At 41.1% G+C, this 27,764-nt stretch overlaps 3 protein-coding genes across 3 annotated transcripts; 2 read left to right on the top strand and 1 right to left on the bottom strand.

Moving 5' to 3' along the window:
* On the top strand, positions 1 to 2,818 carry LOC133738128 (5'-3' exoribonuclease 2-like). The gene is made up of 9 exons (XM_062165579.1): positions 1 to 158; positions 405 to 527; positions 967 to 1,047; positions 1,141 to 1,229; positions 1,325 to 1,399; positions 1,752 to 1,813; positions 1,911 to 1,979; positions 2,177 to 2,365; positions 2,479 to 2,818. The coding sequence occupies exons 2-9, from the start codon at positions 405 to 407 to the stop codon at positions 2,559 to 2,561; spliced, it is 771 nt and encodes a 256-aa protein (XP_062021563.1). The 5' UTR covers positions 1 to 158; the 3' UTR covers positions 2,562 to 2,818.
* A 7,470-nt stretch (positions 2,819 to 10,288) lies between these two features.
* Positions 10,289 to 11,697, top strand: LOC133741285 (expansin-A11). The gene is made up of 3 exons (XM_062169221.1): positions 10,289 to 10,558; positions 10,645 to 10,966; positions 11,047 to 11,697. The coding sequence occupies exons 1-3, from the start codon at positions 10,420 to 10,422 to the stop codon at positions 11,354 to 11,356; spliced, it is 771 nt and encodes a 256-aa protein (XP_062025205.1). The 5' UTR covers positions 10,289 to 10,419; the 3' UTR covers positions 11,357 to 11,697.
* A 13,379-nt stretch (positions 11,698 to 25,076) lies between these two features.
* On the bottom strand, positions 25,077 to 27,130 carry LOC133739340 (UPF0496 protein At1g20180). Its single transcript, XM_062167091.1, has 2 exons — positions 26,875 to 27,130; positions 25,077 to 26,774 (listed from the first exon to the last, which is right to left on the bottom strand). The coding sequence occupies exons 1-2, from the start codon at positions 26,921 to 26,923 to the stop codon at positions 25,687 to 25,689; spliced, it is 1,137 nt and encodes a 378-aa protein (XP_062023075.1). The 5' UTR covers positions 26,924 to 27,130; the 3' UTR covers positions 25,077 to 25,686.
* Positions 27,131 to 27,764: the final 634 nt, after the last annotated feature.

Raw genomic sequence — 27,764 nt, 5'->3', positions numbered from 1 at the left:
GAAGTAAAGCAGGTGGTTAGGGCAGTTTTGGAGGATTGGGGTGGTATATAAACCAAGAGACACCGCAGTGTGCGAATTAGGGCGTAAAAGAAAAACGAAGCCGTAGAAGAGGGCTCTTTTTTGTGTGGAGCACTACTTATCCGTTTTTGAACTTCACGGTATGTTTCTCCCAGATCCAACCTCCTCTTCTTCCTCCTCCCGATTCTCTCACTCCCTCCTTTTTCCTCTGTAAATTTCTCTGAATCACTCTCTCTCTCTCTCTCTCTTTCCTGCGTTTTGTTTAAATTTTCTACGGCCTGTGTGTTTGTGTCTCTTGAGTCTGCGACTTAGCTGCTTGTGTGGTTTGATTTTGATGCATGGCTCTCTGATGTGGTTCGATTTTGTTTGGTGTTTTGAAAACAAAGATGGATCGGTACCAGAGAGTGGAGAAGCCAAGAGCAGAGACGCCAATTGATGAGAATGAGATTAGGATTACGAGCCAAGGGAGGATGCGAAACTACATCACTTACGCCATGACTCTGCTTCAGGTCCCTTATCTAATTTTGGCCTCTCATTTTTAAGTAAAAAGTGGTGCCTGTTGATTAGTATGTTTAAATTTGTTTTAGCGGACTCGAAATTTTAGTGTTTAAACTTGTGGATTTCTATGATATGTGGCGAATTTTGTAATGATATTAGTCAGATGTATGAATTTGTTTCGATGAATGCCGTTTGGGAACACGGAATAGTTATTGAACTTGTGATGATTGTTTTTTAGTTAGCTAGCTATCTATATATGCAATTCGTTGGTAAGATATACTGCTTATGCAAGTCGAAAATGCAATTGTATGATATATAGGCAACTCGTGGATATACCTGTGTATTTTGCTACTGGTTGTTCTTGTTATAGGCTTCTCTGAGGGATAGCATGTAGTTACTATGCTTTGGTGCTTTTCAATGGTGTGTATAAATTTCTTCAATGTATCGCAGGACAAGGGTTCGGACGAAATTGTTTTCAAGGCTATGGGAAGAGCTATCAACAAGACTGTGACGATTGTGGAGCTAATTAAGGTTAGATGTCTCATTGTGTATCACTATGCTGGATGTTTATATGTTCACTAGATCTAGTAGGCTGACAAGTTAGCCTTATTACTTGTATTCCAGAGAAGAATTGTCGGTCTTCACCAGTATACTACAATTGGATCCACCGACATAACTGATACTTGGGAACCGCTTGAGGAAGGCCTTCTACCGTAAGAGTCGCTAAACTTGCAACACTGGTTTATTTGCTGTACCTTATATGTCACTTACTAGTTTAGGCCTCATAGTGTTCTGTTCTTTTCTACAGACTGGAGACAACGAGGCATGTGTCAATGATCGTCATAACACTGTCAAAGAAGGAAGTCAACAAATCTACCATTGGGTGAGTTGCGGAGCCATAATAAGTTGCAGTTATTTTTTCCCAATCTAGTAGCACATTAGCCTTCGATCGTGGACTTCTAGCACGATGTTATATATTGATGATGTACAGTCATTGTAACTGTACGTGGTATTCGTTGGTTATATTGACATTGAGGACTGCTGAGTTCACATTTTCATCTGTTGCATAGTTTGATTTTATGTGATGAACTTTAGTTGATATCTGTTGCATTGGTTTGAGTTTATCTGATGTACATGTATGAATTATGAGCTTTTAAACATAGAAGAATCTGTTTACTGAACTTTTCAATGAATATAGAGATTTATTGACATCCATAAACTACTGTTACCATCAGGTACCAGCCCCCATTACCTGCTGAACTGGTGAAGGCATCTGCGGAGATTGATTATGAAGGAGGTAGTGCCATATAAGTAGCAACACGATAGTTTATTTATCTTCTTTCACTTTGTAGATTCTGATGTGTTTATTTGTTCAACTTATCTGTATTTTGCAGAGGACTCACCTAGTGGTCGTGGCCGTGGCAGAGGAAGGGGAAGGGGGAGGGGGAGGGGCAGGTTCAGAGGTAGTCACTGATGCAATTTGTTTAATACTTTTTCTCTAGTTTTGCTGCATCTACATCCTTATACCTTTTGTTGCATTGCATCTTACTTTAACTAGTGGTTTGTTAAAATTGTTGCATATAGGTGGTATAGATAAGTGGAGAGTTCTTTGATGCTTTATAGTAGAATTTTGATAAATGCAATTTTGTTGTAATTGCAGGAAACAATGGCTTTGTGCCTGAATATGATGATGGAGGTTATGACCGCAGTGGGGGTGATTTCAGGGGTAGGGGCCGTGGTAGAGGACGTAGTTTCCGAGGCCGTGGAAGGGGAGGGTACAATGGGGCCCAGGCTGATGTGCAGCAAGATGGAGGATACAATGAAGAAGCACCTCCTCAAGGCGGCCGTGGTATGTGTTTAACTAATTTTCTTTTTCCTTACATGTGCATATCTAGACATTGCATTAATCATAATCGAATCAATTCTCTTTGCTTAAATGTGTCGGAATTGCTTGCTGTGCAGGTCGTGGCCGTGGCAGGGGAGGATATCGTGGAAGGGGCCGTGGCGGCTATAGGTCTAATGGGCCGATCCAGGCAGCTGCTTGAGTTGCAATATGGACGGCATTGAACATCCTGCAAATGGCCAGTGTCTACAGATGGGAGCCTTTATTATCCAATCTATGTTTTCTATATTATCTTTATGCATGATGATCATTGTAGACCTTAGTTTAGAGTCCTTTGAGGTAATCCCTCTTGTTTTGTCGTGTAGATGTAGGTGACATGTTTTTAACATCTGGATTGATCAGCGCATTCTTTTATTATTATGGGAGAATTTTGTTGTCAAAAAAGATTTTCCTTTACTATTTTACGCATAGCATAAGTGCATAACTATCAGCCCGGTTCACTATTTTGGAGGAGTGGCTGGACTATAGGTTTACTGTTATGATTAGTTGATTACTATGTTGATTTTAACTAAATCATGTCTTCTGCACTAACAGCCCTCATTTGAATTAGACTGCACCAAATGTAATGTGTCTGGATGATCTGGGTTCATTGTTATCTGGTTTTGGTTTGGCATCTACAAGTGCTGAAGGAATGAAAGCCCACCAGATCTATAATAATTGTAACAAATTGAAATTCTAAGGCCTGGTATGGTTCGCGGAATGGAAAGGTTGGGAAGGGAAACTTTATCTTTTCATGTGTTTGGCACACCTAAGGAAAGGAACAATTTTTCTGCATGAAGGGAAAATAAGGGGAAAATGGAACACTATGGGATTCATGTTCTCATACTTTTTCTGCATTAATTGCTTACTTTAAAGATTATTTTAATGATTGTTATTACTAAATTAACGAAGAAACGTTTGAATCTTGAATTGTTTATGTTTTAATAATAAGGATATTAATGTTACCTACTTTCTTTTATTTGAAATAAAGGTTCATTGCATTAGATGACTAGTTAAAAAGTCAGAGTCTAACATACACTTATTACAAGTCAAATTGAGCCCGCTTTGTAAAGCGAACCCATAGATAAAGACCAACTCCGTGTCTTCTGAGAAAAAATCATCTTTTAGTCCTCCATCCGCCAGACACGCAATTGTGGTACGAACAGAAAGCTACTTCCCAACAAACAAATAGGAGTCAATTCCTCATCCATAAGCCGCTTTCTCCAGTCCAACTCGAGATAATTACCAATTCCGTAGAACCATGATCCAAATTATGACTGACACTTGACAAACCATAAAGGCCCAACTTCGCCCAAGTAGGTCAACTCTCGGGCCAGGCCAGCCCAAAGCACTAATTAATAAATGAGAGTGTCAAGACACCCTCCAACCTGGTCCAATTCTGCAAAGAATTAGACCTACTCAAATGGGCCCAGAAGAGATTAAGCCCACATGGTCCAGGCCCAGAAGCCCAAATCCAGACAGTGGCTAAAGCACCACTCTCCCGCTGCCCGCCTACCGCGGTCGCCAAGCCCTCTGGCGGCCGACCCTTCCAGCTTCCCATGGTGAACCCACGCCTATCCACCACCAACCACACCCAACGTGAGTCCAAAATTACAAGAACTCCGTTCAGATGCCGCCCAAGATCGACTTCGATCCTTGATCTTGTATGCAAGGTCGTCAACCGATCAGACGCCGACCAACCCCACCTCACTCCCAGATCGAAACAATCCTTTGTCGATTCGAGATCAAATCTATCTCCACCTCTAAGGAGAAACCCAGAGACGGAAGCATACTGCCTAGCCAAGATTGACGCCGAACTTCTGCGCCGCCGTCCACTTGAACAACTTCCGCTCTCAATCGGAACTCGCTCCCTCTCTGACTCACCGGTCACCTGTGTTGCCACGACCCACGTTGAGAATCCTCACCGTTGCTTGATCAGACAGCAACCGGAAAAGGCTTCCGCCGCCGCCCTCTGCTAAACCCTAGGGTTTCTCGCTCTCTCCCTTTAGTACCATATGAACCTCTCGTTTTAGTGACATTCCAATCACAATGCCAATAAATCTTAGAACATTTTAGATGCTGAGAGAAATATGTTACCTACTTCCTTATTCATGCACAAACCAAACAACAGAAATGAAAGTAAATTATATTTTTCTAATACTTTCCTCAGTGTTTCCAAACATTGGTAGGGAAACTAGTGGAAAATTTATTTTCCCGTGCTCATGGAAAATACCAAGGAATCAATTTTCTTTCCGATAACCAAACGAGGCCTAATAGTAACAAATAGGGGCACCGACAATTGTTAGGTTGCCAGATATTACTGAATAATGAAGATGACTACAGACGTGAAAGAATTGAAAATTATTATTTGAAACCCTAACAACAACAAATAGGAGCACTGTTGGAAATTTTATGATTTAAAATTAAAATATATATTATTTATTTCTTTATTTATTTTGGGGGTTATTTTCATTTTGTGTTTATTACTCTATTTATGGTTTAACGGTTTTATGTTTTAAATATATGATTATTATTTGACCGTTATTGACAGAACCCGCCCCAGATTTCACCCTGAAATCCGAAGTGGACCTGCGGGGCCCACCTTAGAAGAAATTTTGCCAAAAAATTTGGCAGAACTTCCCCTAAAGTGGACAACCCAAAACCTGTAGAAAGAAAATTTACACTTCTAAATCACCCATCCTTATTCTCCTGGAGCCACCCTGCTCCCCCAAACAACATTCCCCAACTCGCAAAACACAAAACTCAACTTAACAATACAAATCCCAAAAGTTATCAGAGCAATACTAATTCACAAGGAAATAAAAAAGTAGAGTAAATGATCAAGGGATCCTACAATGCGGAAGTGGTGACAATTATGCCTCAAATGTCATGTACGCCCGACCTCCACTAATTCGCCTGCAAACTGGGCATTTGAAACCGAAGGGCCCAGGGGAAAGTACATAAAAACGTTAGCGTGAGTGGACAAAAATAAATAATTTAATATGAATAAAACAAAATAAAACTTCATACTTTCCCACATTTTTTTGATATATAAAAAAATCCGGATGCATGCCACATTTATAAAACACTTAAGAAAATAACCCGAAAAACGTTGAACTCCAGAAAACCAACTAGCCCCGCTAGTCACAACAACAGAGTAAAAGATTGAAATTTCAATCCTCGAAAATATAAGTCCAGCCCCGCTGGTTAAGAAAACTCAGACTAGTCCCCGCTAGTCAAAAATAGTATAAGTAATGATAGGATATGGGGAAGAAATATCACCATACGGGTAATGGAGCCTCCCAGGCTCTACCTATCCTCGACTGCCACTCACACATAGATTGTGCGAGGAGGAGAACTAATAACCTCGACTTCCACTCACACATAGATTGTGTGAGGAGGAGAACATTACCTCGACTGCCACCCACGTGAGGAGGAGAATAAATCACCTCTACTGCCACTCACTAACACAAAGTAAGTGAGGAGGAGAATAAGCTACCTCAACTGCCACTCACCAACACAAAGTCGGTGAGGAGGAGACCTAATCACATGACCCGCGTATGGTGAGGAGAAACCATCGAAAACCAGTAAATCCGTAAATCCATAAGGCTTCTCCAAAATCTCTCAAGATAAAATCCATGTATTCAACGACGTGACCCCGCACGTCAAGATAGTCTCGAAATCATAAACAAATGGGCGAGAATTAATAAATCATTATAATTTATTTAGGAAATCCCATTTCCGATAATATTCCAGAAAAATCTCGAAATCATCATTAAGGCATTCCCAACGCCAAAACCGAAAGTCGATAAATATATAAGAAAATCCAACCCATCGAAACTCATCTCGAGAATCTTCCAGGAACTTAAATCGGCAATTAGAAATATACTTAATTCCGGAAAATTACCTCGGAAATAAGCAATTTGTCAAATAATATTATAAATCATAATCAACCTTTGAAACTCGTTGTCGAGAGCGAATCCACGAGATAAACCGAGATCGAATTTCCGAAAATCAAATCATTTGCTCAATAAGTAATATGATTAAAACTAGAGCATTATTTAAGAAAATAAATGCATGCATCAATATTTAAAAATAAAAGTCCACTCACAGTATACGGCTAGCGTGGTATCCAAGAGTAAGGATCCTCGTCGAGCGATGAGTCAGTATCTCGTCCTGTACACAATTGTATTCCGTAAACAACAATTCGATAAAACAATACGATTCTATATTGAATCCCGAAAACCCCACGTAAACTAGCAACTCCAACTCCTTTCGACTTCAAGCCAAACTTCACCATTTATATCAATCCGTCGATTAAGGTATTCCATGACGGAATAAGGGAAATCCGAAGGCCGGATTCCCACAAATCAACAACCGAAACTCCACACTTTCAAAATTCACAAACAATTCCAAACTCCTCCAAAAATTACCAAACTTCATAACCAAGCTCTACTCAAATTATAGGATTTAATGGGCTAAAAATTGAAATTAAAAAGCTGCCCTACGCGCCTCCAGGAGCGACCTACAGTGGCGGCGCGTGGGGCCCACACGCCGGCGGCCACCACCTCCAATGGCCACCAAATTTTGGCAGTACCACCTACTCATCAGACCTAACGATTTTCATAACTACAACAAGTTCCAATTTTACCTTGAAGAGCTCCAATTCGGCCGGTGAAAAATTTTCCAGAAAATTCAAAACCCTAGAATTTGGGTTTTCCATGATTCTCCTTCTATGCTGCAAATCGAGGCTCAAGGCTAGGGGGGAAATGATCCTTGTCAAAAACCCTACCTTCGATAGTGGTTTGGTGGCCGGAAATGGCCGGAATCGCCGGAAAACGTCAACTGCCACCGTTTGCTTCTCGCCGTCGATTCTGGTTTCTCCGGCCAAATCGTGACAATTCACGACCACCAGCAGGTACAGAAGGAGGAGGCGAGTCAGCAGCCACCTGGGTCTCGCCGATTGATGGCCGGACGACGGCAATCGAAGGGGAAAGGGAAGAGGGCCGACGCGGGGAGAGAGAGAGGGAAGAGAGAGAAAATCTCGGGGGAGGGGGGTAGGTTTCCGAATATAGAAACCTACCACAGTAACTTTCCATATATATAGAAAGTTACCGTGAACAGTAATCCGTGAACAGTAAATTAAATCTTTCGCTCATAACTTTTGCATACGAACTCCGATTTTTACGCACCACATATGCACGCGCTCGGTTTAACGTCCTCTACGACTTCCATGAAGAACATTTTCCCAAATTTTGCCCCGAACAAAAAGTCAACTTTTAGGGCCACTAAAGTTGCTGAAAAAGAGTAAAAGTAAAACAAATTACCGTTTACTGTCCAAATGACTAGTAAACCGGTGAATTTGGGTTCGGGACGTTACAGTTATATTGTTTATGAGGCTAATTATGGTCATGGCAAGTATGACCTATATAAGGGTACATGGCTAGAGTTGGAAGACATATGGTTGGAAGGCATGTGTAGTTGGACATATTGTTGGATATGAAATATCAAGATGGTCGGATAAATATGAGAGATATCGTGAGAAGAAAAGGCACTCCACCATCATGCAACCACTCTAGCACAACACCCTAGCTATCTAAAGTTCTCTTCCATATTATACATATATCTATTTTAAATATATACCGTTTTGAGTGCACGGGTGATTAAGGTTCAATGGAGCTTCTTAGCTGCACGACGGAGCTCGAAGAGTTGTTGTATCTTGGGGGAAGTTCGTCATTCAACCCTGTGCAGTATGGGACAAATCTTCTCTTAGGACAGTGCGCTTGCACGCCTCGACTCAATAAGTTTTCCTACATAAAAATCTATATATATTATATTATTTTCTATCTATATTATTATTTTTATTTCCCAAGATATTACCATATTATTCTGTGTTTTATTTTTACAGGAATTCCGTCCCATATTTTTTACAACAAGCACCAGCAAAGTGTTAGGTTGGCAGATCATTATTCAGTAATGAAGATGACTACAGACGTGAAAGAACTGAAAATTATGTTCTATTACAATTCCTATAAAGAGAAGCCAAGGCTCAAGGTACCACGATTTGAAGCACATTCAGAGCAGCAGGTAAAAGAAAGTCAGAAACCTCCCCCATCTAATGTAAGAGTTTTGCTAAATGTACACGGCAAAACTCTGTATACCCAGTAATTAACAATTTGTTCTTGTGCGCACATTCTGTTTATTTTTATGAGTCAGTTTTCTGGGACAATTCAATTGGGAACGAGGCAAACGAGTCTCTTCTTGCAGCAAGTTAACTACCTTGCTTGTAAAGTAAGCAAGTACAAGAGCTTGCTCTTGCCGCCTGGAAATCCACTTTGGCAGCCTGAGGTTTTTGAATTCAATTAACCAATGAGAGCGTGCTGGTCTTGGTTTGTTGTATTTTCGTGTAAATACCTGAGAAGAGAGTATGATGTTTATGCAGAGACAAATGGACAGAGCTTTGATGCCATACTCTGAAGTTTGAACTTGACAAATGTGTGTGTATCTTATCAGAACTGAATGACTGACTCAAATCATTGAGGGACTACTTGCGTAATCAAGAACTCAACTACTTAATAATAGTATAATACTATATTACCCCAAATCCGAAAACAAATCGCAAAGCAGGGAGACTCCATACTTGTTCTCAAACCCAGTGTGAGATTCTGGCTTTAGGATATAGATAGAGTCATAGAATTGATCTGTTCAAAGCACGAATTGTGTTAGGAGGTTGATTTAATGTGCAAGAATTGACTTCCAATCATTCAAGCACCAACACCAACTTCTCTTAACCAGTCTATTGCGTAAACTAGCTACCTTCATTTATTATATATCTTCTGCATGCCTGAGAATGCGCCTAAGAAACTTGAAACTACCTTCATTTTTGTTTTTATTTTATGCATCAACTAGCAGAAGAATACAAAGAAACCCTTATTAGGTCTTCATTCTTATCAAAACATAAACTCCAGGACTTCATATGATTGATTTCCAACTTCTCAATCTCACTAGCGGTGATTAATAACAATGGCCAGCTCTTTATGCCCCCATAAACTATTGCAAGTCCATGGACTCTTTCAAAATGCTTGACGGTGTCACATGGCAATTGTAACGAAAATAGCTGTACCGAATGAAACCGCAAATTCGTTTCCCAAATTCTGAATGCTTCTGTTTGAAAAAACATAGAGGGACAACAAAAAAATGATTCGCATGGCGAAGGGAGGCGGGAAATTAGGTTAGAGTTTGGCTAGGTCAGGATAAGTGCGATTTCCCTCCAAGTGTCGGATTAGGTTGATATAAGTTAGTGTATATGCTGAAAATCGAGGGTGGGGAGGAGAAGCTTTTAACCTACCGTAAAGTAAATTGGCAAGCACGAAGTGCATGCCAAGGGACTAGTATATATATATATATTCATAAACAAGTAGAACTCATCACATTCAGAATCTGATTAATGTCAAAACGGGGAAAGTCATGTGCTTTACACATGTTCAATAGTGGCCTTTTATGTATGTTCATCATATGCGTCAAAGAAATACCATGTGAACCAGTGTGATACGATCCAATTCCAATAATATTCTACCACTGCTATATATAATGTTTATGTCATCTAATCTTCGAATAGCAACAACCCCTGCAACCTGCAAACCCTAGGCCATTTTTAAAATAACAGGAATTTGGATTTATAAATTTTTGATTTATTCACGGCTCTTCTGTTGGGGATGCGCATGTGGCCGGGTGTCTAAGAGAGGTGAGAGAGGATTATATAGAACATTAGAACGTGGGAATAATTGACTGAAAGGATTCAGACTTTGCAGAGATGATGATTCATTAAAGTACAGATATAATCATATCATTTACGTTTAATACGGCTGCAGAGGTCCCATGTGAGCCGGTGCCATTGCTTAATCTGTTTCGTCCGGTCCGTTATTTAAAGAGAAACCTCTTGCTTAGAAATCCCAAATCTGTAAATACAGCAAACTCCATTAATCTGCTCTGAGTTGGGTTAACGAGAAGCGATATTAAGAATGGCGGGCATGGCCAAACTCGTTTCTGCATTGGCAATCTTGCTTAGTGTTTCTACATATGTTAATGGATTCACGGCATCTGGGTTCACCAGAGGTCACGCCACATTTTATGGAGGAAGTGATGCCTCCGGAACTATGGGTATGTGTATTAATTAAACAGTACAATCAATTTGGTTCTGTAATCTGTGTTTGATATTCGTTCACTAAATTTGAGTACAATTGCAGGTGGAGCTTGTGGATATGGCGATCTGTATTCTGCAGGGTATGGGACTAGGACTGCGGCTCTGAGTACTGCTTTGTTCAACGATGGAGGTTCATGTGGGCAATGCTACAGGATCATCTGTGATTATGCAACAGATTCCAAATGGTGCATTAAGGGAGTATCCGTGACTGTGACAGCAACCAACTTTTGTCCTCCTAATTATGATCTTCCCAGCAACAACGGAGGCTGGTGCAACCCGCCTCTTCAGCATTTCGACATGGCTCAGCCCGCTTGGGAGAAGATTGCAATCTACAGAGGTGGCATTGTCCCCGTCTTGTTCCAAAGGTAAAATAATCTCGTACTTTAGATTCCCAAATCACGGTTGATTGTAAATTTGCATAACGGATTTTGATCATGGGGTGCAGGGTTCCATGTAAGAAGCATGGAGGCGTCAGGTTCGCCATAAATGGGAGGGACTATTTTGAGCTTGTTCTGATTAGCAATGTGGGAGGAGCAGGATCTATTAAATCTGCCTACGTCAAAGGCTCGAACACCGGTTGGATGGCAATGTCAAGAAATTGGGGAGCTAATTGGCAGTCCAATGCCTACCTCAATGGCCAATCTCTGTCCTTCAAAGTCACCACCACCGATGGAGAAACTAAACTCTTTACGAACATTGTGCCTTCAAGTTGGAATTTTGGCCAAACCTTCTCCAGTTTAGTACAGTTTTCTTAAGCACTGGGCTTTTCCGGTTCAGCTGGGTTTCGGATTTGGTTAATTTGGAAAGCAGCAGAGGCGTGCTTAACATATTTTACTTGAGCAGCCCGCCATATTCTTTGGGTGAATTATCATATGATGATCAGGTTAATGAGCTTAAAAGGGTATTGTGCATTTTGAGCAAAACCCATCAAGTATGGATGATGTTATCTGTTATAGGCTATAGCAACTAAATAAGAAGCGCGGTCATGCTTCAACATGTAGAAATATGTTTACCTTTTACAGTTTACTACAATTTATAATTTTATATCTTATAACATGAATCTCAATTGTAATAGTTTACTTTATTGGGAAATCAAATTGCCATATCAAATATCATTTTGCACAATGTCTCTTCTGGTCTTGGTTACAGATTTGGGCCCACAAACCCATACATGATAAAGCTCCAATGGCCCATTACGTTTGGTGAACTGAGCCTACTCTTTTTCCGGTTTTTGTTACAGAATTGGGCCTACTGTTCAACGTTTTTTTTTTTTTTTTTCTCATTTGTATTCCTTCCCTTCTTCCCACAACAGAGAATGGTGGCTTCTCTTCTTCTATATCCACCGAGACCACAACCTCACACCCAATCAATTTTCATTATCTTCTCCAAGGATTTGGGTTTAGGTATAAAGTATAATTCCAAGCCAGTCATGTTGACTCTTTAGTATTGTTGTGACTAGTGTTGGTTTTTCTCTCTTTTCTCAACTCTATACTCTCTTAATTTATTGTAATTTGATGAATTTTGTTGTGGGTTTGTTGATGGGTTGTGAGTAGTCTATTAATGTAATAAATATGTTTTGATTTAATGGTTTTCAATTTCGTATTTGGCATATGTTCTATTCTATAATATTTGTTTAGATGCATGATTAAGAGCTTGATTAACTCTTGAATGTGTAGATGAGCATGTCTAGAACAAATTAAAGAACCTAATCACTTCTCTAATTTATAGGTAGGACACTTGTTTAGAACATGGTTAGTCGATTGCCGTATTGGCTAGCTTGGGAACCTTGATTCTAGGACTCTTCGCCTTTTGGTGCAAATAGAGGCCCTAGCAAGGCCCTAGATTGTCCCAATTGAGTTTCTATTACCCTTGATCCGGAGTAGGAATACCATTTAAGGAATTTAATGACCTATGAGCTTTGAAAAGCCTTATATACGGTTCTTGATGAATTTAATGACCATTGTCGGAGCATATTTGTGCATTAAATTTAGTTAGGAGAATACCCTAATGACCTAATTTCCGTTTCTTAATTGGTTTATATTATTTTTATCTTTGGTTGCAATTTTAATTTTCAATTGTCAATTTTATTTTTCGCAATCAAAATTAATTCTTACAAACCACTTTCATTGTCCATACCACTTAGTTGTGAGCTTCCGCATTTATTTGTGGTTCTCTTTACCCATTTTTAGGCTTGGTTGTTCCAAGCCGGGCATGTAAATAGCTTGGTGCTATTTTTTAGGTTTATTTGTTAAATTGTTAGTGACTTAGTAATCGGCATAACCAATGATTAAAGTTAGCTTTTCAATTCCTGTGGTACGATAATTTCATGTTCAAATATTTTCCATTCTTTTATGACCGTGCCCTTATTGCGCTTAAGTTGTATTCAAATATTGAGGTGATAAACTTCGTTGGCCCGAGGCGTTTGGTGAAGTGGGCACTCTTTTTCCGGTTTTAATTACGAATTGGGCCTACTCTTCTTTCTTTTTCCGCTAGCCTTATGATGTTTGCTAAATAGGGCCTACCTTCTTCTGGTTTCGGCTACGGAATTGGGCCTACTCTTCTTCTTTCTTTTACCGCTGAACCATGATATTTGCTCAATTCTTCTGGTTTTGGTTCTGAAATTGGGCCTACTTTTCTTCTGATTTTGGTAACGGAAATGGGGCTACTCTTCTTTTTTCTTTTTCTCATTTTTGTTTGGGATTGTGGTGATAAGCTCCTCTGGCCCATGACGTTGGGTGAACTGGGCCTACTCTTCTTATTGTTCGGCTTACGGAATTGAGTTTCTTCTTTCTTTTTCTCATATTTATTTGGGATTGAGGTGATCACCTCAGTTCCGTTGACCCATGAAGTTTGGTAAAATGGGCCTACTATTCTTCTGGTTTTGGTTACCGAATTGGGCCTATTCTTTCTAGTTATGGGCCTCTTTTTCTGTTTTTTTTGTTGGGCCTACTCTTATTCTTTCGTTTTCTCATTTTACTTGGTGACTGAGGTTTTCTTAATGAATTTTTGAAATTCAGTTCTTGTTAAAGGAAAAACAGATTATGTGCCCTCGTCAAAGTGATTCATGGAGAGGGAATCAAGTAATTAGCAATCACCATCAATCAGCATGGATCAAGGACCAATAAGTAGTTAATGTCATCATTGTAATTGATATTTCCGTTGTAATTCTCTCCCTATATAAAGGAGCTATGAAATGAAATGAGTATACCAATTCCAATTCCATTTTTACTTTTACACGTTATCAGCACGCTCAGAGCCAATAGCCAAAGAAAAAAAATCTAGTTTTCTAGTTTATTTCTTCTCTCCGTCGAAAATAAAAACCAAAACCATAGAAGAAAAAAAAAACTTTTTCTTCTTATTCTGCCGCCACCCTAATAATAAAAAAATAAAAAAAAATTCTTTCTTCGTCGCCGTCCCCAGCCTCGAATCCGTCGCTGCTGCTCCCCTTACCCGCGCAGCACCTGTCCCAGATCGATCACCTGCAAACCCACCTTGTTTCCGGTCTCAGCCCCAGCGCCCGCCCCAGATCGGCGACGACGTAGCAGCCCAATCCACCTGCACCGGCGCTGCTCCATGGCCCCCGCACCTGCACCCCAGCCCACTGCCCCGCCTGTGAACACAGCCCCGTACAGGCCACTCGCGTCGGACCTGCACTGCAGCTCCGACCAGCAGGTTTTCTTTGCGATCCGACCTGCACCAGATTGCAGATTGAAGAAAAAGACGCGAAAAAAAAAAAGAAGACGGAGAAAGAAGAAGGAGGGAGGAAAGAAGACGCGGAAAAAAAAAAACACAGAGAAAAGAAAGAAGAGAAGCGGCCCAGAGAAGAGAAAAGACGCCAAAGTAAAGACCCGGCCCAAATTAGCAAGAAAAAAAATACCAGGCCCAGAAAAAAAAACACAAAAAAAAAAAACAAAGAAAAGAAAAAACAAGAACAAGGCCCATTACTGAAAAAGCGAGAGGAAGCGGCCCAGTTTTTTTTTCAGTCCAAAAACATCGCTACGCACGCCTGCATCAACACGCGCGTGCGCTAGGATTGTTTTATTTTCTCGAAATCAAGTATGTGTTTTTTTTTTTTTTTTTTAAAACCAAGCATGTGCTTTAGATTTTATTATATATGCTTTTATTATAAAATTTTCAAGCATGTTTAGTTAGATTATATTAATCATTTTAAGCATGCTTTGTCATTTATGCTTTATATGATTATCTTTAAGCATGATTATATATTTTATTGTTTATATTTTGTTATATATTATTTATGAAATTTTGAGCATGTTTTGTGATTTTTATTTACGTTTATATAATTATTCCTAAGCATGCCTTTATATTATGCTATTATTTTTACGCATGATATATTCTTGCTATTATTATATAATTTGCTATGATTATGTGTAGTATATAATTTGTTGTATATTTATGAAATTTGACCATGCCATGTACTTTATTTCTTATATATGCTATGTTTAAGTGTGCTATGCTTATTTTTAGAATGCAATATACAAAAATTGCGTTTTGCCATGATAATGAAAATTCATGCGCATTATACACACACACTTACTGTGATAAAGTATTTTCACATAGCATCGAAAAAAAAAAAAAAGTGACCATTACGAATCTTGGTCTTGAAATCTAATTCATATTTTTGGAAAATAATTCACGTGGATGTCTTTATGACTGCGTAATTTATATCTTCCCTCTTGTTTTATGTAGATGGCTGATCCAACTCGACCTGAGTTTGACATTTTGGACTCAGAAGGACTTGAGTACCACCGTTGGGTTTCCGATGTAGAAACTACATTTGTGGCAAAAGACTACACCGCCACCATTACCGACCCCAAAGATGATGAACTATCTAATAAGGTGAAAGCAGATGCCTTAATGTTTCTGAGGCGACATATTGATCCTAGCCTACGCTGGGAGTACCTTCAGTTGAAGACACCCAAAGAATTGTGGGATGCCCTTAAGGGACGTTTTGGGAACATTCACGATACTTTGCTCCCAGGACTGGCTGTTCGTTACATAAAGAGAGAGAGAGAGAGACACCATAAGAGACTTTGCCGGAGTCCCATCACCAGCCGCCGGAATCCGGTCACCAATCTTTGGATTCTGGTCACCAGACACGGGATTCCGGTCACCTGCCGCCACTATTAGACTTCCTTAAAAAACCTCGCTGGATGTCCCTAAAGAGGTCGTCGGAGATCTCATTAGTCGTCGGAAAACTTTATTACCCCTAAATAAACCTCTATTGCCCCCCAATAGAGCTATATTACCTCAATACATGAGCAATAAACCTCTATTGCCCCCCAATAGAACTTTCGGTCGCAGAAATAGGAACTAATCTCTCTAAATTTAGATAAATAAACTTTGATTAAAGAAAAGAAACGAGGAGATTACATCAATTCAAAATGTCTATTGGCCCCCAATAGAACTTTCAGTCGCCAGAATGAGAACTAATCTCCCTAAGTTTAGACAAATAAAACTTTGATTAAAAAAGAAAAGAAAAAGGAGTTACTTTAATTCAAAATGTCTATTGCCCCCCAATAGACCTGTATTGGCCTTGGCATAGCACCATTTTGTAGCTTGTTACTCCAATAATTTACATTTTATATTACCAAAATTTCTCAAGGCAAAAAAGAAGGAAAAAAAGAAAAGAAAAAAGGAGTGGCTGGCCTCCTCGCGTTGAATACAGGACAAGAGAATCTCTCCCAAATTGACCCAATCCATGACGCGAGGCTCAATTTTCAGAGGCAGAAAGTTGAAAGTGAGTCTTGACAGGATGTGAAATAAGGAATTTCAGGTCAATGATCTCACAATTAACAATCATTCAACACTGTACCATCCAATTTCCAACATCAAGACCAGAAAATACTGAAGCTTACTCGGTCTTTAGGCCACCATTTCAAACCAATCCGCTATCAGACAGACCTGTAGGGACTCATGCCTCGAACGCGTCGTGCCGAAGCTCACACAAGACAATGGCTTGGGGCAAGTACGCCATGCTTGTAGATGTTGTACCCGTAGCTTTCTCATAGCTACTACTTCGCTGAAATTTGAAAGTGAATCCTAACCGGATATGAAGAGTGGGTCGTAAAACATGAGCATCTCCTCCAGACCTCCACTGTGAGCATCGGAAATAGCATATCGTAGGATGATTGGGTCGGAGTTCTCCGACATGGTGACGAGGTTGACAGACGCTGGTTTCGCCTTCGCCTTCAACGACAATAAATTCTCTGGTCGGTTGCTTCGGATCGAGATCATGGTCGGCTCTTCGAAGCTGAGATCCTTATTGTCGTTGACGACGTCCTTGCAGCGAGAAAGATGACGCGACTGCATCGCCGTGAGGGTGAGAGAGAGAGAGAGAGAGAATGTGTGGCAGTGTATAATTTTATAATTATTCTGTGCCTAAAAATGATATTTTACTTTAAATTGGGTTAATGGGAATAAAAATTTGTTGTTGGGGTAAGTGGGATAATTTTGAGCTCATTTTGGTGCTTTGGGTCAAGGACCTTTTTATAAATTTTGTAATAACGTGGATGCTGGTATACAAAAGTTAAAAGTCATTGCTCAACAGATATACATTCGTCAACGAAATTGCGTTGTCATAATAATTTTTCAATGTATTATTTCAGGATATTCTCTTTATACTTGTTGTAAGTTGGGGTTCAGGCTCTACATCCCCCCCTTGTATTCTGTAATTTCATTAATCAAGGCTTGAGGGCAGCCGCACCAGCCCCCTTTCAAAAAAAAAAAAATAATAATAATAATTTTTCAATGTATATACGTTTACTAATAAAACATTGGTTAGCACAAGCTAATGTCGAGACTTTTAGTATAACATTTATATTTTGCCAAAGTGAAGATTGTTGGAAGCACATATTGGTTTACAATTAATGTATTGTACAACATCACGCAATGTCGGGACTTTTAGTAAAGCATACGAAAAATTATTTGTGAATCCAAGCGTCTAAAAAGAATAGCCAAATCTAATGAGGACTACTCATAAGTGGGTCAAATTAACCACTGCAAGTGGCCTAGTGGTTCTTGCCTAGTTGGGTGTGCTCCCCAACCTAGGTTCAAACCCCGAAGCTGTCAAAGTGGCCAGACACTGTACTGCAATGCACACTTGGAGCATTTCACATGCGCCGCAAGGGTTTATCTTGGACCTAGGAAGTTTTTGGGTTCCTCTTGACAAAGTCCAAAAAAAAAAAAAAAAAAAGGGTCAAATTATGGATGATTGCAAGGAGTACATGAGTGTCTTTGATTTCATTTTAATTCAACATGTATATCGTGAAGCAAGTAGTGTTGCTCACCGTCAAGCACACTTCGCTAGCTTTTCTAATAATAGTGTTGCTCACCATCTATGATTGAGGATGTTCTCTTTGAAGATGCTTGTAATAATACTCGAAGTATAGGAAATACATCCCCCTTGCAGTATAATCCTTTAAGCAATAATAACATTTGATGGGGCTCCTACCCCTTTAAAAAACAAAAATTGAATATGTGGATTGTTTGTTTATATCTGGTAAATTAAAGTGAAGATTGTGCATTCATTGATTGTTTTATTATTGTATAACACACACTAATGTCAGGATTTTAAGTAAGGCATACAGCATACACGTACATTGACAACCCACGTGTGAAAAAAGTGAACTTCGACATTTTCGAGATGTGTATGTGCAAAGTTAAATTTTTCCAAAACTATATAAACTTTTGTCTGTTGTAGAGAAACTGAAATTGAGAGGAATTTACTGTGTATCTATCATTGATAATAGGGGCCTCTTTATATAGAGGATTACAATGCATAGAATCTCAATCATACAAGGAAAGTAATTCTACATTGATTAGGATTCTAGATCCTTCTAATTAAATCCTATTACCACTAGGTCAAGTAACCTAGAGTTTGGGCCAAACACAAATAGAGATATCCTTAAACACTCCCCCTTGTGTTGTCCAAACGCGGTGCTTCTCTCGTTGCCTCGTTAAAAACCTTGCCGAGTAACAAAAACCCAGTGGGACAAAAATAACCTCGATCGAAGGGGAAAAAGAGCACAACACACCCTTCACGTTTCGAGGTGAACATGTAGACATCTCCCCCTGATGTCTGCGCCTCCCCCTGATGACTACGATCATGGGAGTTCAGATAATTTCCGCAAGCCAATTCTTGCCACATGTTTCTCGAACGTGGATTTGGGCAATGACTTAGTAAACAAGTCTGCCTCATTGTCCTCAGATCGAACCTGGTTCACTTTGATCTTGAGGAGTTTCTGTTGTTGCTGATTGTAGAAGAATTTGGGCGATATATGCTTGGTGTTGTCGCCTTTGATGTAGCCTTGCTTCATTTGTTCAATGCAAGCAGCATTATCCTCATAAATGCTCGTTGGCTCATCTGTGGTAGACTTCAAACCACAATTGCTTCGAATATGCGTAACTATGGATCGAAGCCATATACATTCACGAACTGCTTCGTGAAGAGCAATAATCTCTACATGATTCGAAGAAGTAGTGACTAAGGTCTGTTTTGTAGACCTCCAAGATATCGCGGTTTTTCCCATGGTGAAAACATAACCAGTTTGGGAGCGACCTTTGTGTGGGTCAGAGAGGTACCCAGCATCAGCAAAACCTTCCAAAACACTTATATCGTTTTGGGATGGGGATAGGGGACGCAGTCCACCATGTGTGGCGTCCCTGCCACTTGATGGCTCCGAATCCATCTTCTCTCTGTAGGGATAGAACAAGCCCATATCGATCGTACCACTTAGGTATCGAAAGATATCTTTAACACCAGTCCAATGGCGTCGTGTAGGCGCAGAGCTATATCTAGCTAGCAAGTTCACAGCGAATGAGATATCCAGTCTTGTGCATTGTGCTAAGTACAATAATGCGCCTATTGCACTTAGGTAGGGCACTTCTGCCTCTAGCACTTCTTCATCGTCATCTTTTGGACGAAATTGATCCTTCCTTGGATCAAGACTACGGACGACCATTGGGGTGCTTGAAGGCTTAATCTTGTCAGTGTTGAAACGCCTAAGCATCTTTTGGGTATAAGCTGATTGATGAATCAGGATACCATCTCTACGGTGCTCAAGTTCTAAACCGAGGCAAAACCGTGTTTTCCCAAGATCTTTCATCTCAAACTCGGATTTCAAGTATTCAGCGGTTTCCCTTAACTCTTTAAGGGTGCCAATTATGTTCATGTCATCGACATAAACCGCTACTATTGCAAATCCGGAACTTGTCCTTTTTATGAACACACATGGGCATAGTTCATTGTTGACATATCCCTTTCCAATCAAGTAGTCACTTAGACGGTTATACCACATCCGTCCGGATTGTTTCAATCCATATAGTGAGCGTTTCAATCTAATCGCAAACGCGCTCCGTGGTTTAGAGCCACTTGATTTGGGTAACTGAATTCCGTCTGGAATCTTCATGTATATTTCCGTATCTAGATCCCCATATAGATACGCAGTAACCACATCCATAAGCTGCATGTTCAGTTTTTCGGAAACTACCAAACTGACAAGGTAGCGGAACGTTATGACGTCCATTACGGGAGAATAGGTCTCCTCGTAGTCGATTCCAGGGCGTTGTGAGAAACCTTGCGCCACAAGGCGAGTTTTGTACCTTACAATCTCGTTTTTCTCATTACGCTTTCTAACGAATACCCATTTGTGACCAACTGGTTTGGTGTTGGGCGGTATTGGCACAACCGGTCCGAATACCTTTCTTTTCGCTAGAGAATCAAGTTCTGCCTGGATCGCATCTTTCCACTTTGGCCAATCAGCTCTACGTTGGCATTCATCAACGGAGCGTGGTTCGATGTCATCGGTCTCAATAATCTCACGCGCCACTGAATACGCGAATACATCATCAATGATGATGAAGTTTCTTTCCCATGTCCCATGTACACTAGTGTAATTAACAGAGATCTCTACGTTCTCAGGGATAGGTTCTGACATTGAGGCGTCCCCCAATGATGTCTCTTGGACATAACCATAATCCGGAACATTCTCATGGGACGGATTTTGGGTATCGATGATCAAAGGATTTGTTTGTGCCTCATTTGCTCTCTTTCTAGGGCGAGTATCCTTCGAACCAATCGGTCTACCGCACTTTCTTGCGGGACCTGCGGCCATAGATGCCACATCATTGCCCTGTTGGGCAATGGCGCCATCTCCTGGTGTCACAGGAGAGGCGTGATGTCCAGTATTTGGGACATCGATCCTTGCAGGCACGTTTGCAGCAGGTATGTGTGATCTCGTCACTTTGGCAACATCAGAAAACGCATCAGGCAGAGTGTTTGCTACGTTCTGGAGCTCGATTATTCTTCGCACTTCAAGTTCGGACTGTGCGGTACGGGGATCGAGATGAGACATAGTGGGGACAGACCACGACAATTCCTGTCATTCCTGTTGAACATATGTGTTCTTATCTCCCCCTAACGAGGGGAAGACTGTCTCATCAAAGTGACAATCCGCAAATCTAGCGGTAAAGAGATCGCCTGTCAAGGGTTCAAGGTAGCGGACGATCGTTGGAGATTCATATCCAACATAAATGCCCATCCGTCGTTGTGGACCCATCTTAGTACGCTGTGGCGGCGTAATAGGCACATAAATGGCACACCCAAAAATGCGTAAGTGCGAGATATCGGGCTCGTACCCAGTCACTAGCTGTAACGCAGAGTAAGATTGGGTGGCAGTGGGTCGTAGACGAATTAGCGTCGCTGCATGCAATATTGCATATCCGCAAGCAGAAACATGGAGGTTGGTGCGCATAACCAATGTCCGTGCTATCATCTGTAGTCGTTTGATAGCGGCTTCTGCGAGACCATTTTGGGTATGAACATGGGGAACTGGATGCTCTACATCAATCCCCAGTGACATGCAATAGTCATCGAATGTTTTCGATGTAAACTCCCCAGCATTATCAAGTCGAATTGACTTAATAGGATGGTCAGGGTAGTGAGCCCGTAGACGGATAATCTGGGCGAGGAGTTTAGCATAAGCAGCATTTCGAGTGGACAGTAGCGCGACATGTGACCAGCGTGTCGTCGCATCAACCAAAACCATAAAGTATTTAAAAGGTCCGCATGGTGGTTGAATGGGTCCACAGATATCCCATTGGATTCTCTGTAAGAACGGAATGAGTATTTTGGGATTCTTTGCGTAGGACGGTCTTGGTCCTAATTTCCCGAAGGAACAGGCTTTGCAGAAAGAGCGAGGGGCCTTAGAAGCAACCAATGAAGATTTTGGTTGGGTCTGAGCGTCTGTAGCGCTATTAGAAGCAAAGTGTGTGACTACATCTCCCATTATGGCGTCATGGCCACTAGGAGGAACAACCATGGCGTCATGCTCAGGGTTGGCGCCATTAATGGCGTCATCACATGGGACTTGGGCGGCCCTATGGCGCCCCAAGACGGCTGCAGCTCCAGATGCTGCAATTGTTGCGGTCTTGCTAAGTCCTGGAATCAATTTTCGATTCTTGCTTCTTCTCACTCTGAAGAATGGATGTCCGTGTGAAGTCTTTAGTATACGGAGCATCATATCACGACCAGGATGTCCTAGTCGGTCATGCCAAAGCCAATATGTGTCTGAATCCAAGAGATCTTCTCTTATGACATTGTGGGATTCAATTGGTCGAATTGTAGTGACATAAAGTCCACTAGATTGACACATAAGCTGCTCTAAGATGCGCTTTCTTCCGCAATCATTAGAGGTAATGCAAAGGAATTCTATCCCGTTCTCACTATGCGTTTCCGCATGGAATCCGTTGGCTCTAATATCTTTAAAGCTCAATAAGGTTCTATTTGCCTTAGGAGCGTAGAGAGCTTCAGTGACTTTAATCAAGGTGCCATTAGGCAAAAGGAATTGGGCCATTCCATGTCCTTGAACTAAACCTGATGGCCCAGCCATCGTAGTCACAGATGAATATGTAGGCAACATCTCCAAGAATAATTGCCTATGTCGTAGAATGGTGTGCGTAGTCGCACTATCCGCAAGACATTGAAGTTCATCCATTCCTAAAAGAAAAGCTCGTAATTAAAAAAAGGAGTCATAAAGAGAAGAACTCAACTTTTATTAATAAGCCAAACAGAATTACATCATCGTTTCTTTAACCAAAGAAAATCTAATCCAATAAACTAGTTAATGCAAAACAATGGTAGTCGTCTAACTCCTTTCGGTAATTCCAATGTAAATGTGACCAGGTGAGTAGAGAGATGTCGGTGGAGCGAGGCTCACTTAAGTACCACTTATCTCAAAACCTTCCTAGACATCACACTCACATTGAGTACGCCTACTTTGAAGAAAGATTAATAGCATTGGCGTCTACTATAAAAATAATATGGCAATTGCCTACATCTCTTGGAAATAAAAAGACTTAATCAAAATCGCCAGTTTCTGGGTCTTGATCCTTGTAGTCTTCCACCCTTAGATCGAGATCTCCATCTTGATCTTCTTGTTCCATGTAATTTGCCTCCCTTGCTTCACGATACATCTTGTATGCGTTTGCAACGTTCTGGGATGCAGTACACTTCTTTACCCAATGTCCACTTGATCCACATCTGAGACAAGCATCATTATGGTCAGGTTCCCTTGATCGAGGCGCTCTGGGAGCGTTTTGTTGACGGTTATTGCCTTTGGTGGCGTTACCACCATAACCGGAGGCTTGGCCTCTCTCTCTCTTCACACGTTTACCTCCACGGTTCCGTGCACGCCTATCTTGGCGATTTCCTTCCTCTTTAGGGCGAGAATATGGACCAGAACGTCCAGAATTATCCCTACTCTTAGGGTTTCGCTCCTTGCGTCCTCCCTTGGAGGCGCGACTATAATTAGACTCCGGAATTGACTTGGTTCCCACGGGTCTGGAATTATAGTTCTTCACAAGTATGTTGTCGTGCTTTTCAGCTACGTTCAAGGCACCAATTAGCTCATGAAATCTTGTGATGCGTCTGGCATTGACATCAATCCGATAGTTTTTGGCTATCATCAATGCAGAGACGGGGAAGGTGGAGAGAGTTTTCTCGATCAACATCGTATCAGTGATGTTCTGTCCACAGAATTCCATCATAGACTTGATACGAAGTGCTTCTGAATTGTAGTCAAGTACAGACTTGAAATCACAGAAGCGGAGGCTAGACAATCTCACTTCTAAGTCTGGAAGCAGGGAATCACGGACGTTGCCAAAACGGTGCTCGAGTTCTACCCATAGTCTTCTTGGGTCTTCCTCATTGAGGTACTCATTTTGGAGCGCGTCATTCATGTGCCTTGTCATGAGGATGATGGCTTTAGCTTCATTCGCCTCTCTCGTAGCTCTATTTGCTTTAAAAGCAGCAGCTTGTTGAGGAGTACGCACATCCTGACTTGGCTCTTGGATCGTACTCAGGATCCCATCAGCCTTAAGATGCTGGCGCACATCACGGACCCACTTGTGGTATCCAGCTCCTGTTGTCTCTAGTGGAGCGAAGCTCAACTTGTTCAGGTTACTCATCCTGAAAAACAACAAGAAAATAGGGTTAGTTTCGGAGCGAAGAAGACTACCACGAAAAACTATAAAATTTCTGAGCGTAGTCGCTTCCAAGAAATTAGGGATTTTCTGAGCGTAGTCGCTTTCAAGAAAATCCGATTCCAAGAGGGGTTTTGGATTAGATCGAAACGACGATGTATGTGGTCGATCGTTTTCTTCTCAACAAACTCTAAGTTTGGAGGACTCTACAAGCTCCAAGCTTGGAGTGAGCACGAACCCCCACAGTTCGGCTATTGGTCTCCCCTATGAAGAAGAAAGGGGGGTAGAAGAAGGGATGTTGGAAGTCCCCGAGAAAAAAGAAGAAGAAATTGAAAAACTTCAAAAACGGGAACTTTTAGAAAAGTTTACCTTGAAAAGATGCCGGAATTCTTGACCGGAAAAGATGTTGGTTGGGCTGTGCAGTGATACTGCAGGGTCGCTGTGAGGATGTCGCGAGGACGCTACGGAGATGTCGCGAGGACTGTTGTGGGGCCACTGCGGGGATGCGACTGCTGCGGGGATGTCGCGAGGACAGTTGCGGGGCCGCTGCGGGGATGTCACGAGGCCGCGAGGACAGTTGCGGGGACGCTGTGGGGATGCGACTGCTGCGGGGATGTCGCGAGGCCGCGAGGATAGTTGCGGGGATACTGTGGAGATGCCGCGAGGCCGCTAGTGAGTCGCGGTCACGAGGGCAGGCAAGCACGCGCGAAGGTAGAAGGCAAGCAGTGCTTGCGGGCGCTACAGGGGCAGCGAGGCTAACCTGGTAGGGTTAGCGATGAGTTGCGACACGGGGGCTGCGGGGGCAGTAGTAGCGTAGGCAAGGCAAATCTGGTGGAGCTTGATCAATTTCTGGGGTTTTGGTTTCTAAAGCTAGGGTTAGGGCTCGTGCTGATAACGTGTTGTAGAGAAACTGAAATTGAGAGGAATTTACTGTGTATCTATCATTGATAATAGGGGCCTCTTTATATAGAGGATTACAATGCATAGAATCTCAATCATACAAGGAAAGTAATTCTACATTGATTAGGATTCTAGATCCTTCTAATTAAACCCTATTACCACTAGGTCAAGTAACCTAGAGTTTGGGCCAAACACAAATAGAGATATCCTTAAACATTGTCAAAATTTTTCATAATTTAATCTCACAATTTGAGTGATTATTCAAACTTTTTTTTTTTTTTACTTATAAAAAATTCCCAATATTTCAATCAACACTCAAAATTTCCATCGAATTCAAAATTGCGAACCTTAATATGTGGTGGAAGTCATCGGTTAACTTTCCGAGAAGTACTCCATAGAATTTTCCTCTAAACCTAACATCAGTTGCCACCCACATATATACAATTTGGAACAGAGAAATTCATAAAAATATATGCATCTCATACTTGGTTGTTCATTAATTTGAGATGGCTTGGTTGATGAAGCAAATATTGGATCTCGTTGATGAAGCAACATTATTGGGTTTTGCCCACGGCCAAAGCTTGTATATTTGAATCTTGTGATCACCACGTGTTTCTGCCGTAACATATCATACTACTTGGCCACAAGCGTGATGTCACAAATAAAGACATCTGTTCGTATTCATTTAGTGTGTTGCGAATATTTCTTGAAGCACAAGCCTTCTGGATCGGTTGATCGTCAGCATACACAAGTATACATGTTCTTCAAGCTCCTCCAACTGCTCCATAAAGTTAGAGTCATGGACATGAAATTCTCGCACAACCTCATTAAATATTTCGCAATTGACTCCATTCCTAACACACAAATCTGCAACAGCTTTGCGGTGTTCTACCTCGTCCTGTAATCGCCTGACCATCCGACTCATGGTATCGAAATCGTTGATCAGTATGTAAATCCCTTTGGCCGCAACATCAAGTTGCTCCCCATGGATTTCGTGGTCGAAACTCGACTTGAGCCACTCCTCTCCTGACTCCATTTTCTTCTTGCACAAACCTATAGAACAAGACATGATTGCTGGCGCTGCCACTAGTCCAATCATGCTATGAAATGCAAAGACTAGCAAAGCGAGCAAAAGTGCACTGTGTGACACTACGAGACCAACTCCTCCAACTTTCTTCAAAATCCTGTTCCGCTTTGCCCTGCGTCTAATCTTTTTCTGTCTCGATGTCAAATTATTGAGCAATGCCGAGTAGCTATCGTGAATGTCACGGAATTGCAGGGGGCTGATAATCGACAACGAGTTTTTCAGACGTGCAAACGTTGTAAGCTCTCGGAAAATAGCCCGGCATTGCTCGTCAGTGTAATTGTTCCTTTGGCTTAGCTTTTTCATCACCTTCTTGATGTTGCGGTACTCTGCGTGCGTTTGATGGATGCTTCGAAGGAGTAACTCGCATAGATGGCAAGCCTCTAAGTTTGCTTCAAAGTAGTCAGTGAGAAGGTGGTGCACGTTTATTCCCTCCTCACTAATCATGTCATTGAGGGTTTCTTGCCGCGGATCGAGAAGATTTTCGGAGAGATTCATATAGAAAGGAACCGATGGAGAAGAGGATAGTCTAGTATTTGTCGTTGGACGCTGTACCGATCCATGAACTCTATCCCACATTTCTAGATACGATTTTGTTCTGAAAACTTCCAAGTACTCCTCGTTCACACTCAGCTTGCTGGAAAAGCTACCTCCACCGCCTCGGTCATTGACTTTCCTTGATCTGCTGCCTGAAGAAAATCATAAAAACACAACACATCAGAAACAAATCAAAATAAATGACAGATTATAGCTAATGACAATTAAAGAAATTTCTAAATCGGAACTCACCTGGTTTCGAAAACATAGATCTCAACCTGGAGCGCATACTTTTCCTCATCTTGGACGTGTCAATAAGATCGGATGGAATTACTTGAAAGAAAGAAAAAAAAAATAGAAACTCAGATGTATGAAAGATATATCTATGTTTCTATTAATTCTACTTCTCGATCGCTGTCTCTGAAAACTGATCGAGGAGGGAGAGATTGTTATTAGAAGAAGCCTAATGGAGCGTCGCTCTGTATATATAGAGCAGCTGGTTTCTTAGACGGAACCCACTTTAATTATAACCCAGTTGGCAGTTAAGCACCGCTTTCAATTTAGTTATGGATAAAAAGATTTCTTAGGTTTTACGTGAGAGTCCCTCACACGCTGTGTTCTTCTACGTGTAAGGCTTTGGAGACAAGGTGGGCGTTTATGGAGAAGAAACAAACTGCCAAATTGCAAGGAAAGCGAATATTACAGCAGAATCACAGGTGCTCTCAATATTATCATCATTCTTTTGTTCTTTTTCTTTTTTCAAATCCTCATACCATACGGCATACGCCATAGAAAGATATAAATTAATTCTCTCCCTAATCCATTTTTTTCCTCCTTTAATTTTTTGCGTTATAATATTAATAACTGTCCTTAATTTTATGTAACGTCTTGATGTACTCGTTTTTCTTTTTCTTTTAATAATTTTCCCTCGCTTTGTCGAGGTTTGTTAAAAAAAAAAAGTTTGTCATGCATAGATGGTTTTTCTTTTGAAAGGTTACGTTAAGACAGAAACTCCAAGTCATGCAAGATTTTTTTTTTTGAAGGATGGATATGAAGCGTATATAAAATAAGGAAAAAGAAGATCAGAATCTGAGTGCTTGAAATTTGAACACATGCTCTATGAGGACAGAATGGATATAGGT

The sequence above is a fragment of the Rosa rugosa genome, chromosome 3 (genome assembly GCF_958449725.1).
Source record: "Rosa rugosa chromosome 3, drRosRugo1.1, whole genome shotgun sequence".
NCBI lineage: Eukaryota > Viridiplantae > Streptophyta > Magnoliopsida > Rosales > Rosaceae > Rosa > Rosa rugosa.
Note: the sequence above shows the minus strand (reverse complement) of the source record. Positions and strands in the feature narration are given on the sequence as shown.

Bases quoted from the DNA above. Each gene is read 5' to 3' on its own strand.
- LOC133738128 (XM_062165579.1), top strand. From the start codon at position 405: ATGGATCGGTACCAGAGAGTGGAGAAGCCAAGAGCAGAGACGCCAATT. The intron at 1,980-2,176 runs GTAGTCACTGAT...TTGTAATTGCAG, and splicing joins GGGGAGGGGCAGGTTCAGAG to GAAACAATGGCTTTGTGCCT. The intron at 2,366-2,478 runs GTATGTGTTTAA...CTTGCTGTGCAG, and splicing joins ACCTCCTCAAGGCGGCCGTG to GTCGTGGCCGTGGCAGGGGA.
- LOC133741285 (XM_062169221.1), top strand. From the start codon at position 10,420: ATGGCGGGCATGGCCAAACTCGTTTCTGCATTGGCAATCTTGCTTAGT. The intron at 10,559-10,644 runs GTATGTGTATTA...GTACAATTGCAG, and splicing joins TGATGCCTCCGGAACTATGG to GTGGAGCTTGTGGATATGGC. The intron at 10,967-11,046 runs GTAAAATAATCT...CATGGGGTGCAG, and splicing joins GTCCCCGTCTTGTTCCAAAG to GGTTCCATGTAAGAAGCATG.
- LOC133739340 (XM_062167091.1), bottom strand. From the start codon at position 26,923: ATGAGGAAAAGTATGCGCTCCAGGTTGAGATCTATGTTTTCGAAACCA. The intron at 26,775-26,874 runs GTGAGTTCCGAT...GATTTTCTTCAG, and splicing joins ATCTATGTTTTCGAAACCAG to GCAGCAGATCAAGGAAAGTC.